The following is an 11772-nucleotide window of genomic DNA, read 5'->3' as shown; positions in this document are numbered from 1 at the left end:
TACAGGAGATATTCAGGTACCTAACCTCTAGAATATACTCGAAAAACAAAACTTGAAAATGAGTCCAACGGCCGGTGAAATCACTTGCATTTAGGGTGGTGGGGTTCTCAAGACATTTGCAATAATTTGTAGCCAAAAAAATAGCATGGTACAACTATTTCACACATGCGCAAATACTCAGTACAAATTAATGCTAGTGTCCCTAAAATTTACAGCACAACGAATTGTGAACTTAATACAATTATAAATGGATAATCAACGTCATTTCGCCTGATAAACGTTCACATACTCCGGAAACAAAACAGGTTTGTTGTTCCATTTCCAGTGTCTCCCTCACTATAGTCAAGATATTTTGCTTGATATTCGTCGGTCGTCATTAGTGGAAAGTATTAGGTAATATTAAAGAAAAAGACACATTCTCTAAGTCAGTAAACGTACAATTCCCGAATTCATTAGGTTTCCAGGTACGAGGATTCATAGGAGGCACCTAGGAACATGCAGAAAAGTTTTTTTGTGGCGCTTCCCTACTCAGGGAGCCTACAACCAATTGAGTTGTATAGCGTCATAAGTATGACGAACGGTATGAACCCAGGATAGCGATAGGATAAGGCAGTGATTTCACTTGACCGAGTGATCGGGAATGAACGCATTGTCACGAACTGTACGGTTAAGTAAATACGCTGAAAGACGTGTTCTTCCATGAATTCTTAATTTGGAAAATTTGAAACAATGCCTTTGTCTGAATTACCTCCCCACGGAAAATATTCCAACGGGAAAAATAACTACAGTTCTTATAAAACAAGAAAATCTTTCGGTGAGTAAACAGAGCCTTTTGACTGATGAACTTCTTTGTCTGGTCGGATGAGAATCGAAACTTGCAGTTTACGACACACCTCATTACAAATACTGGGATTGAACAACGTCGCAAGGCTTTTAAATCTTAATTAGTGTTTGTGATGGCAATATGTTATCCTAAAGTAATAATTAATTTTAGCACAGTATAACGATACGACTTTTTCATTAATGTCAATTATTCTTAAAATTTCAGCCACGCGAAAGGAAGAAGTAAAAGCCATAAGAAAAAAATTTCCTACAAAGGTTCCGGTAAGTTTGATGTAGACGAACACTATTGCAGATATGCAAATATCTTTCACCAGCGAGTATCAAGACAGTCCATTTTTACAATACCTGTACAATTACGCCGTCGTTTTCCCAAATGTTCTAAGGAATCCATGGCGCGGTATCATTTTTCCATGAGACTGCCGGCAGTTCAGTGTAAGAACGCGAATCAAGGACCCATGCTACATCTACGATTTGAAAATGTCCAAAATATTATCTTGCGGTAATCATGCTCCTGTCGGTCTGTAAAATGTACTACCCCAATTTTTCTGCTATAAATTCCAGAAGCTATATTTATTCTAATATTGGGTGACAAAAAAATAATGAAGTAACTACCTAGTCATTTTACCAACAATATCATGAGCCATTTATGCCTCGGCGGGGGGTCTAATGTTTAATTGAGGTAAGATAACATTGCATTAGGTCCGAAATAATTTTTCTCAGCTTCAATACATAATTACATCTGCTTATGGTTAATATTTCAAAAAAGGCCAAGTGTTAGAAACAGACATATCATTGATGCTACTCTAATAATAGGAAGGTGTTTAAATATATCATGATATGATGTCCTCTTTCTGTAAATGCTCTGATCACATTGTGTAGACTTCAATGGAATTCACATTGTTAGCAACCAAATTTAGTGCATCCATATTAAATGAGTTTGTGATTTTCCACGTATCAAATTAGTTTGTAATTTTCCATAGACTTGATTTTAAGGTGCGAAATGACCACAGCAGTTGATGCACCCTAAAACCATTACTACTACTTTACATTAGGGTACAATGCATTACACCAACTTGCGGCATCATCTGTAATAAGTTTGGTTCGCATACAGCAGTTGAATATAAACCCTTAGAAAAGAGGAGAGGGGGTGGCTATGTAAGAGGGAGGAGGGTGGAAAGTTGAAGGTGGGAGGGTCAGGGTTTTTCAAGTAAGGGAAGTGGAACTCATTTCATTCATTAACGTTACAATCTCATTTAATGTGGACATATAACAATTCCGCTTAGTGAAGCCTGAAAGTGTTAAGTATACAAATTTAGCATATTTATTGTCACCATATACCTTTAAAAGGCAGTCATTATAAAACTACTAACCTACAATTACTAGGTGCTAGCAAGGTAGTCAACTTTTGACCTATTTATTCTGCAATGAGTACACTTTTATGATGCAAGGGTTATGATGTTTGTCAATGCTATGGAATATGACTGTAGTTGTCATAATTTGGTAGTATTCTAATTTACTAGTTCAATTCTCCTTCTCTTTTTAACACAGGTAATAGTTGAGAAATATGATAAGGAAAAAGCCCTCCCTTTGCTTGACAAAACAAAATTTCTAGTACCAAAAGAGATAACCATGTCACAGTTTGTCTCAATAATTAGGTAAATACTGCAAATAATGATGTATGAAATCTTTTGCCATCTTATTGAATGCTTAATGTCTGGATTCAATAAATTTACAGGAATAGAAGTGAACTCAAGAGTCATCAAGCATTTTATCTTTTAATAAACAACAAAAGCATAACCTCTATGTCAAAAACTGTTGCACAAATATATAATGAATATAAAGAAGAAGATGGCTTCCTGTACATTACATATGCGTCACAGGAGGCTTTTGGAGGGAATTTGCCAAACGAAATGCCTTCTTGTCGTTGAAAAAGGTAATTCATAATTTAGAAAGTAATGTTTTATATTTAAAATTTCTTTAAATATGAAAAGTACACAAACAAAGGTGCAAAAAAGTAAAAAAAAAAAGATTGAGACATTCACATACTCACTTAAGGCACTTAAAAATAGAAAAAATTGAATATATAATTCAAGTTTCAATCAATTGATAAGTTCATTATCATAGGCCTTTAGCATTGTTTATTTGTTATGGGACTTAAACAGAATATTTATTGAAGTTAAAGAAGAGGGGCATACTCTTTGGGCATATCTCTACAATGGCAATGGCCCATGTGGAGTGGGCGAGCACAGAGAAGGCTGGGAGTAGGAGGATATATGACTTTTGAGGTTATGATTTTATTTAAGCACCGAGTTCAATTTTAATGAACTAGATTAAGTGGATTATATTAAAAAATGAAAAGTTTCTGGACTGAACCATTACAATTTTTAAAATGTTAAAACACTTTATTTTGCGTAGTATGTTTAAGCACCATTCCCGATAGGCCGGATATTAATTGATTGCTCTGGGTATTAAGCACCTATAGTCATAGACTAATGAGCGTGAAGTTGTTTAGGAGAGGGGTAAGAGATAGGATTGTGTCAGTTTCACAGAAAAAAGGAGTTACAAAATGCATAACCTTCTTGCTGAAATTTCTACATTGTTCTTCATTAGATGTATGTTTTGCTCAACCAGAGAGCATCAATTGCTATCACAAATAATTTCTCTCTTACCTTACCCGCAACTTCCTGTTCATTGTGACCAAAATATCAATATGCATAAACTCCACTTCATGAACACCACTTCTATCCAAATTATGATATATCTTTGGTTTGAAAGTGTTGATAACCAAATATCATAGAATTATTGCCTCTGAAAACTTTGCTGGAGAGTATAGTCTCAGTAAGATAATTTGATAATGAAGGGTAACTTTCACTAATAAGGTTGCTTTATATGTAGCATTTAGAGTAGCAGTAAATCCTTCTTGTCACCAGCTGCCCCCATTTTTTGTCCCGATACTTGTAAGGATGAGAAGCTGTGCACAATAATTACTATTACGCGTGGATCCATTGTGTTTTTATTAAATATCAATGTTAAAACTAATGTGATTTAATTTAGTTATTTTGAATTTGACATGTTTTCCACATCATCTAATTGCATTGATAAGGAGAGTTATTAAATTGGGAAATGAATACAAAGGATATTAGTATGTGGAATTAAGGTCATATAGTGGTAGCAGTTTGTAGAGTTGAAAAGAGATAAAGCCATACATAGCGTATAAGTGAACTTGGGAATGAATTTTAAATACAAAGACCATTGATTCTATAGATGTTGGGAAACAGGATATCAAATGGATTTTATAAAAATGCGCAACTCTTGAATTAAAGGCATATCCAAAAATCTAATACATGGTGCCAAAGTTAAGTAAACTATATTAATTTCTGCATCAGGATTTTTGTAAACTTGTGTGCTCCATTGAGAATAATTCAAGATAATTTGGCTGCATTCTCTTGTCATATTCCCATGAAATTTCTTGAAATACGATTTCTCAGTCTCCGCCCAAGGAAATATTGATATGAATTGTAAATGTATAGTTTTTAATTGAAATTTGCTGGCATGGCTGGAAATCAAATTTAATTAAAATGAAATCTGGGGGACACAAAAACTTGCTAGCATAGCATAATGCATATAATTGACTGTTATGTTTTGATTTCCTACTTATTTATATCATTCTAAATAAATTCTGCTGTAACACGTTAATCACCCACTTTATTTTTAATTTGGTACACCTTATAAATTTTCACCTTTTTCAGAGTGATCTAACCAAGAGGACTACCTCAGTGATACAGCAAGCAACAAAAAGTGAGACCTGATGATGCCCGAACAGTTCAAATTTTAGGCCCTACATTTTTAACCTCATTTTAACCATCTAACGTAATGGGATTGTCAGTTATAAATTTCTAGGTTAGGGTAATTTATTCAAAAAGAATGCAAAAAACATTTAGGCATACTTGTATGGTTTTTAAAAATGCATTATAATCTAGATGTTTTAATAAATATATAATATGTTTTAATAAATATGTGATAAAATATAATTTGCACTTAATTATTTTTTGTTTCCGGAACTAAGATTATTTTCATAATTAAAAGCCCCGTGGTAATATAGGCATTTATAGCAGAATACACCGAATATGGCAGAGTGAGCGGATTTATTAGATCCAAGAGAGATGGAAGGAATATAAAGAAGTGTATGGTAGAGAACTTTGGCCAATAAGGTTGGATATAGAAAAGGAACATAACATAGAGGAAGATAGCTTAGGCCCAGGCATACACGACAATGAGATAGAAAGGGCATTACAGGAGATGAAATCATATAAGACCATGGGGGTTGACAACATTCCTGCAGAACAACTAAAAGGTTTAGGAAAATATGGAAGAGTCTATATGGACTGGCATCAATGAGGAAAGAATCTGGCCGGAAGACTTCATGAGATCAGTGTTAGTTCTTATCCTGTAATGGGCAAAGGTTATATCATATAAGGACTACAGAACAATAAGTTTGATTTCCCATGCAGCTGAAGTTATTCTCAGGATAATCAACAAAAGGATAGAGAGTGGGGCAAATGATTGATAGGGCTTGATCAGTTCGGGTTTAGGAAGGGGATAGGCACGCATGATGCCATTGCGGTAATGAGATCAATAATCGAGAGGAAAATAGAATGCAATCAGGATGTATTTACCTGTTTCATAGATTTCGAAAAAGCATTTGACAGAGTGAAACTTGAGAAAAACTAATGAGTATATTGAAGAAAATAGGAAAAGATTGGAGGGAAAGGAGGCTAATCCGCAACCTGTACATGTCTCAGACTGCTCAGGTGCAAGAGGGGAATGGTGAGTCTGGATGGGCAGTTTTAGGAAGGCAGGTTTGCCCATTACCACCAGTGCTGATTGACGTATCTGAGGAGGAAATGATTAAAGAGGCATGGGGCATTCGTAAAATCAGTTAGGTTCGCTGATGACCAAGCTTTAGTTCGTCAGTCAGCCAAGTGGTTGCAAGCATTGCTTGGAAATTCAGTGCGATAGATATGGGATGAGAATCAATATTTATAAAACAAAAGGTTAGGCGATATTCCAGGAAGAAGAAAAGTGAAGCTTAACATTAAAATAGGACAGAAAAAATAGTGTAGGTAGAACAGTTTACATATCCCAGAAGTGTTTTGGACCAACATGATCTAAGTAGTAGGGACGTAAGGAGAAAAATTGCGCTAGGCAAAGGAGTTGATAACAGGGACGTTGAGTAAGGATATTAAGAAAAAACTCAAACTTTGATAGGGAGTGTAGCTATGTAAGGCATGGAAAAGTGGTCATGGAAGCAGGAGGGTGGATGTAGATTGGAGGCTTTTGAAATGCGCTAGTGGAGAAGAATGGAGAAGGTGAAATGGACCAAAAGGAAAACAAATGAGGAAGTACTAGGTATGGTGGGCAAGGAGAGGGGTTTGTTCGGAGAAATCCTAAGGAGGCAGGAAAAATGGATGAAGGGCATATTGATCGACAGTGGGATGCTGACAACTTAAACAGGGGAGAATGTTAGGCAAATGAGGAAAGGGCAGGAACTGGATAGGGATGTTGGATGAGATAAAGGGAGGAAGGAAGTACACAGGGATTAAGAGGGACTTGAGGTAGAGTGCTTTGCTGGATTCTGTTTTGTTAGGAGTCACAAAATATTTATTTAGTAGTTGTGCCCAGCCAAAACCTACCTTAACTGGTATATTACTTAATAATTATAATAAAAATTGATCTTGAATAACAAAATGATCAAATTGATACATAGAATGAGTGCTGTATATGTACAGTTGCAAGAATAAGATAATATTTTCACCATACCCATTTAGCAAGACTTAAGATAATTGTCAGCAGGAAGACAAATCAGTGTACCTTCTATATAAATACCAAAATATATTCTTGAGTGAAATATACATGAAAGAAGTCCAAAATTTCATGTTTGAATAAATGCTAAGAGTATTTAGGGGAAAAATTTTGGATAAACCATTATGACAATCAAATGAGTATCTCTAAATATTTCATATTTTAACTATTTTTCATAGATGATACATTTTATATTTATCGGAAGATATAGGTATTACTGTAATATACTGTATTCCTGTAATTACTGTAATAGGTAAGATAAAGGTAACACTGATAAAAAGTGGGCAGTTATTTATATCTTGAATAAAAAAAGATTCAATTAACAACTGTTTTCATTATCCATTGACAATATTACATAAAAGCACAATGTTAAAATGAGTATCTGACCCAGCATAACTAACAGGGTTCAAAAATCATGTGTGCCTAACAAAGGTTTAATCGAATACCATCAAACCATAGTTCTCAAACTGAAGGTCAGCTTGATAGGTGAGGGTACAGATCACCTAATACCAAGCCCAATTGTTTGAAATTCACATCAGGGTATGGGGGCCAGTTTCTTTTCCCGTGATTTCTATTGTTTCCCAGGAAGTTCTGATACCGGAAGAACTAAACAGCTTGAGAGAAGCTCAGGGTAACCAGAATGCATACCTGGAAATTGAACCTAACTATAGGTCAGCACTCTACCATGTCCCCTAATTAAACACATCATCAGAAAAATGCAGGGCTTACTTAACAGCCCAAATACCTACAGGGGTTTACACACATGGCTGATGGAAGCAAGTCATTCAAGAATGGTAACTTTGACCAAGTTAAATTTATCTTAAATTTAGACTATTTCTATTGAAATATAAGATGGCTTAAGATCCACCTCACAATGAATCAGGTAGGAAATGAAGATTGACTAATGAATTAAAGAAGCAAGGAGGCTAAGCAAAAATGGGTAACACAATAGGTTGGATGAAAGAATAAAAAATTGGCCCAATCAAAACATGCCATACAATAGGAGAAAATATGTCAAAGAATAAAGGAAAGGATTAAGGTTGAATCTTAAATACTCTCCCCACAAAATAGTACAAGCAGATGTTTTGTAATTTGAGACCGCAGAATTAGGACCTATAATGGTATAATTGATTGGTAATGTTGACTGGCACTTGAAATAAAAACAAACATTGTATCCACTAAATGAATGGTAATTTAAAAGAATAGAAAATATATCATCACTGAAAGTGAAAAAAATGAGCACTCATAAATTAGAATATGACAGGATTTATTGTTAAAAAAAGGCAACGCACAGCCAAGGGCATGGGAATTCCTTCAAGTCATCAAGTACATATTCGCCATAAATATATCACAATCATGACAACGTTAACTTGATAAAATGATTCTCAATCTTCACGAAAAAGTTAAACGATAATATTCTGTTGCCTTTATAAGCAAATAAAATAATAACATTAAAGTCCACTGATGAAAATTTCCTAAAGGTACAAATATCAGTCACCAGACGTCACATTTTGGGCGGCTGCTACTAGTGCATGATGAATTTCCCTAGCATAGGATACCTGGGCCCTGACAGTGGCAAGAAACTGAGAATATGTGAGCATAGAAGACCCTCCACCTGATGGATCACCACCTTGATTGCCTCCTCCTGCAGCGGTCACCTGGGCCGACGAAGGAGTTGGATTGACAACCGACGGCGATGCTTCTGTGCGAGTGAGTGCCACAGGGAGTGGGAGATACCTCTGGCTACTTCCCCCCTGGGAAACACATGCTATTGAAGTTTTCTGAAAAAGAACGAACATATATAACATGGGTTTACGAAAAAATCATCATGACTACTAGTTGCCAAAAGTCTAAAACAACGAAAAACACGAGGTAGGACTGAATCAGTAATCAGCAACAAGATATTAATTATCTAAATAACAATACGCCACCTAATGGGAACGATTGTTCAGTTACATCACACATTTTGACAAGGAATTTCTCGTGTATGAAACCAATCGTGTGAAACCTGACCCGTTCAATTAAAAAAGTAGTTAATTCATTTTTTCGAAAATTTTCACGAAGGCCGATGGCCGTCCGCCGGAACGTCACGATACAGTATCTCCGTACTTAAGGTGAATATAAACCCAACTCATGCTCTAGGTTAAATGATAGATACATCAAAATTGATTTGATGATTACTTACTAAATGAAGTTCGATCTGATCACAAATGGAATAAAACTCTTCTATGTTTTTGTCAAATCTTGGCAATGGAACATCCACTCCTTTCCTGAAATTAAAATGAAACTCATATGAAGGAATCGGTTACAAAAGAAACGAATTAGACCGATTTCCATTTACTTACAATGATCCTACGTCAACCAGGCAGTTTTGATGAAACGTTTGCGCAGATGTTTTGAACACGGCCTAAATAAAATGTACATTAGTAATTTGCAATAATCAATGAAATAAATATTTAAACGAAATACTACACGGTATTGGTTTCCCCACCACTAAGGACTCCTTTAGAGCTGGCATCAACGATTTAACTTTGGATATATTATCCAATCTTTCCTGTTGCTGAGGAATTTGCTGTTGCTGAGGTTGCCCTTGTTGCTGAGGTGTACCTGGTTGCTGCTGCTGAGCCTGAATATTCATTTTGGATGAAGAAACTGTGTTTAAGGTTTCCCTGACGATTTAAACTGACACCAGCACTGCCCTCGATTAGCAACCTACTGGGGCGTATTTACCATTTTACAACCGGAGACGACGCACACAAAGTTCAAAAAGGAATCATACCCGTGACACTTAAACGACTAATAATGTCGCAGTTCTGTCTACTGCAGTTTACATTTTTTATCAATCGTGACCATCAACGATTGCGAGAGTTAAACAAGTTAACCGAAAACAAACACAACATATAGTGGAAGTTTCTCCAAGTTGTTGTGAAAAAGTGAATAACGAAATTTTACCTCATTGCACCAGCGAAAAATTATCTGATTATTATTGATTTTGCCGTTGTTTATGATATGATGTGGGATAATATTAACTCATTAGTTTTGAAAAGGAAAATATTTTCTTATAATTACAACCTTATTTCGAGCCACCTGCAAGAGGGTTTTCCAACTAAAAAAGCCGGGTAACATCCCACCCCTCGTCTAACGTAGTAGCGTCTTCCATGGAGGTAATTCTTCAACAATGGCGCCCGATTGATATTGCTTTAGGCTGACCATCTGGTATTAGAAGCTATTCCGCGAAAGTCGCTGATGCTATTAGAGTGACGGACTGCCGAGCCCTTGGCAAAAGGCATCCCTGAGATAGTATCAACAAATCCATTGCTCTTTGATAGTGATTTGGTAAAATCGTCATACTAAACACAATATAAGCATAAAAATTGAAGAACATCCCAGGCGTTCATGCTGCTGAGTTGTATTCACTTGCTACAGGTTGTGAAAATATGAGTATTAGTAATTTGACCGAGAAGGCTACGGGATCAATGAAACCTTTAAGTACACAAAAGTAACTAAAGAAACTATTAAAAGGGAACTGTATAGTAAAGGAATTAGGCCAGCAAGGTTAAACAGAAAGAGAATATGACGTAGATGAGGATGGCTTAGGCCTTAGCCAAACATGTTACATATGTTAATAATATACCTTTGGTATACAAGCAACTTCTCAGTATTGTATCTGGGAAGGCTCGGAAAGTGGATTGGCCCAGAGCGAGGCATTTTCATACAGGGTCGCACCCAAAAGTGGTAGGACTGATTTTCTCTGGCGCGAACGGAGCGGTGGATGGGGGGTCTGCCTGGCAGGGTAAGGTGGAGGGGACTCTTAGCAATAGACCGACACCAACCTCAGTCGCCTGCGGGCTGCCGTTGAGTGAGGATACCGTGTTTAGTGAAGCAAGTTTTTTGTCCGCGTCGAAAAACAAAATGAATCTGAATTTAGAGCAACGTTATTCCGTGAAGTTTTGTGCGAAACTCGGGAAGACGGCAACTGAGACCCTCGATATGATCAAGCAGGCTTATGGGGACACTGCCTTAAGCCGATCCACAGTATTTGAGTGGCACAAGTTGTTTAAAGAGGGTAGGGAGCTCGTTGAAGACGACCATCGCTCCGGACGGCCGTCGACGGCAAGAACCGACACGAATGTGGACAGAGTGAGGACACTGCTGAACACAGACCGATGCTTTACCAATGAAGAAATTGCAGACCAGTTGGGTCTGTCTGCATCCAACGTCCAACGCATTATTTCGCAGGGCCAGTAGAATCATCCATCTACTCCAACCAATGCTTGCTCTGATATCACTTTGTCGAATCTTAAATTCCCTTGACACACTCAAAGCTCAAATTATTCCATATATCATCTCAAATGATGGGAAAGTTTTCACCTTATTTTTTAATCACAGCAAGACATGATTTTCGAGGTCTTGAACTCTTCCTCTATTTGCCTTCCTGCTTGAATTAGCTCATTTATATTTATCCTAATGCTTCTGTGATAATGGTGTGGTTACTTCTTAGAATTCTGAACATTGTTTAATTTTTCTGCCTCTTTAAGCCAAGATTATTTAAAAGAGAAAATCAGAACTTTGTCAGATTCTTTTGTTAACTTTTGTTAAAGGATCTGGATGAAGCCTTCTTTCTCAACATGATCATGACTATTTCCTTTATCCATATTTAAATTGATAAATGGTATGTGTTAAGAAATCTAGCTAAATACTGCAGTCATCATCACACAGAATCTTTGCAAAGCAGAATCAACAGCTTCAGTATGGTAGACACAGGAAAGGAAAACCGCATTGAGACTAAGAGCTTGGAATTTTGGAATGATGGTGAGGTTAGGAAAGTAGGCAAACATTGAGCAGAAAATTGAGAGAGGGAATATACTTGTTAGTCCTAAGACGGTAGGTTGGCAGGCCGGGCAGATGAAAGATAGGACTAATATAGTGTGAATGGGTGAAGAGTCAATTCAGGGTGGCAAATATTACTGAAAAAGGAACTGGAGAAAAGTCTAGAGAACAAGGGACAGGTGCATGATAGCCGATTATTTGAGCAGACCCAGTCAATTTAGGGTTAGCAATCCAGGT

General features: G+C 36.6%; 2 protein-coding genes across 4 annotated transcripts; one reads left to right on the top strand and one right to left on the bottom strand.

The window, feature by feature from the left end:
- The first annotated feature begins 657 nt into the window (after positions 1 to 657).
- Positions 658 to 4658, top strand: LOC139690890 (microtubule-associated protein 1 light chain 3 alpha-like). The gene is made up of 5 exons (XM_071588506.1): positions 658 to 814; positions 1049 to 1104; positions 2392 to 2498; positions 2579 to 2776; positions 4593 to 4658. The coding sequence occupies exons 1-4, from the start codon at positions 730 to 732 to the stop codon at positions 2769 to 2771; spliced, it is 441 nt and encodes a 146-aa protein (XP_071444607.1). The 5' UTR covers positions 658 to 729; the 3' UTR covers positions 2772 to 2776; positions 4593 to 4658.
- Positions 4659 to 7955: 3297 nt separating this feature from the next.
- On the bottom strand, positions 7956 to 9868 carry ix (mediator complex subunit intersex). 3 transcript variants are annotated; one of them, XM_071587482.1, is made up of 5 exons: positions 9778 to 9868; positions 9197 to 9331; positions 9051 to 9112; positions 8891 to 8975; positions 7956 to 8486 (listed from the first exon to the last, which is right to left on the bottom strand). In XM_071587482.1, the coding sequence occupies exons 1-5, from the start codon at positions 9829 to 9831 to the stop codon at positions 8196 to 8198; spliced, it is 627 nt and encodes a 208-aa protein (XP_071443583.1). In that variant the 5' UTR covers positions 9832 to 9868; the 3' UTR covers positions 7956 to 8195. The 3 variants fall into 3 exon arrangements, with proteins under 3 accessions (XP_071443583.1, XP_071443585.1, XP_071443584.1); XM_071587484.1 differs by lacking the exon at positions 9778 to 9868 and adding an exon at positions 9436 to 9636; XM_071587483.1 differs by lacking the exon at positions 9778 to 9868 and having other exon boundaries at positions 9197 to 9636.
- Positions 9869 to 11772: the final 1904 nt, after the last annotated feature.

Source organism: Hetaerina americana, unplaced genomic scaffold (genome assembly GCF_022747635.1).
Source record: "Hetaerina americana unplaced genomic scaffold, ioHetAmer1.1.p SCAF_3, whole genome shotgun sequence".
NCBI classification, from domain to species: Eukaryota; Metazoa; Arthropoda; class Insecta; order Odonata; family Calopterygidae; genus Hetaerina; species Hetaerina americana.
This window is presented reverse-complemented; position numbering and strand designations above follow the sequence as displayed.

What these genes read in the sequence shown, in the direction of transcription:
- LOC139690890 (XM_071588506.1), top strand. Translation starts at nt 730, where the DNA reads ATGCCTTTGTCTGAATTACCTCCCCACGGAAAATATTCCAACGGGAAA. An exon ending in TAAAACAAGAAAATCTTTCG is followed by an intron (nt 815 to 1,048) that starts GTGAGTAAACAG and finishes TTAAAATTTCAG; the next exon opens with CCACGCGAAAGGAAGAAGTA. An exon ending in CAGTTTGTCTCAATAATTAG is followed by an intron (nt 2,499 to 2,578) that starts GTAAATACTGCA and finishes ATAAATTTACAG; the next exon opens with GAATAGAAGTGAACTCAAGA.
- ix (XM_071587482.1), bottom strand. Translation starts at nt 9,831, where the DNA reads ATGTTACCCGGCTTTTTTAGTTGGAAAACCCTCTTGCAGGTGGCTCGA. An exon ending in TGCAGGTGGCTCGAAATAAG is followed by an intron (nt 9,332 to 9,777) that starts GTTGTAATTATA and finishes ATGAATATTCAG; the next exon opens with GCTCAGCAGCAGCAACCAGG. An exon ending in CTCTAAAGGAGTCCTTAGTG is followed by an intron (nt 9,113 to 9,196) that starts GTGGGGAAACCA and finishes CATTTTATTTAG; the next exon opens with GCCGTGTTCAAAACATCTGC.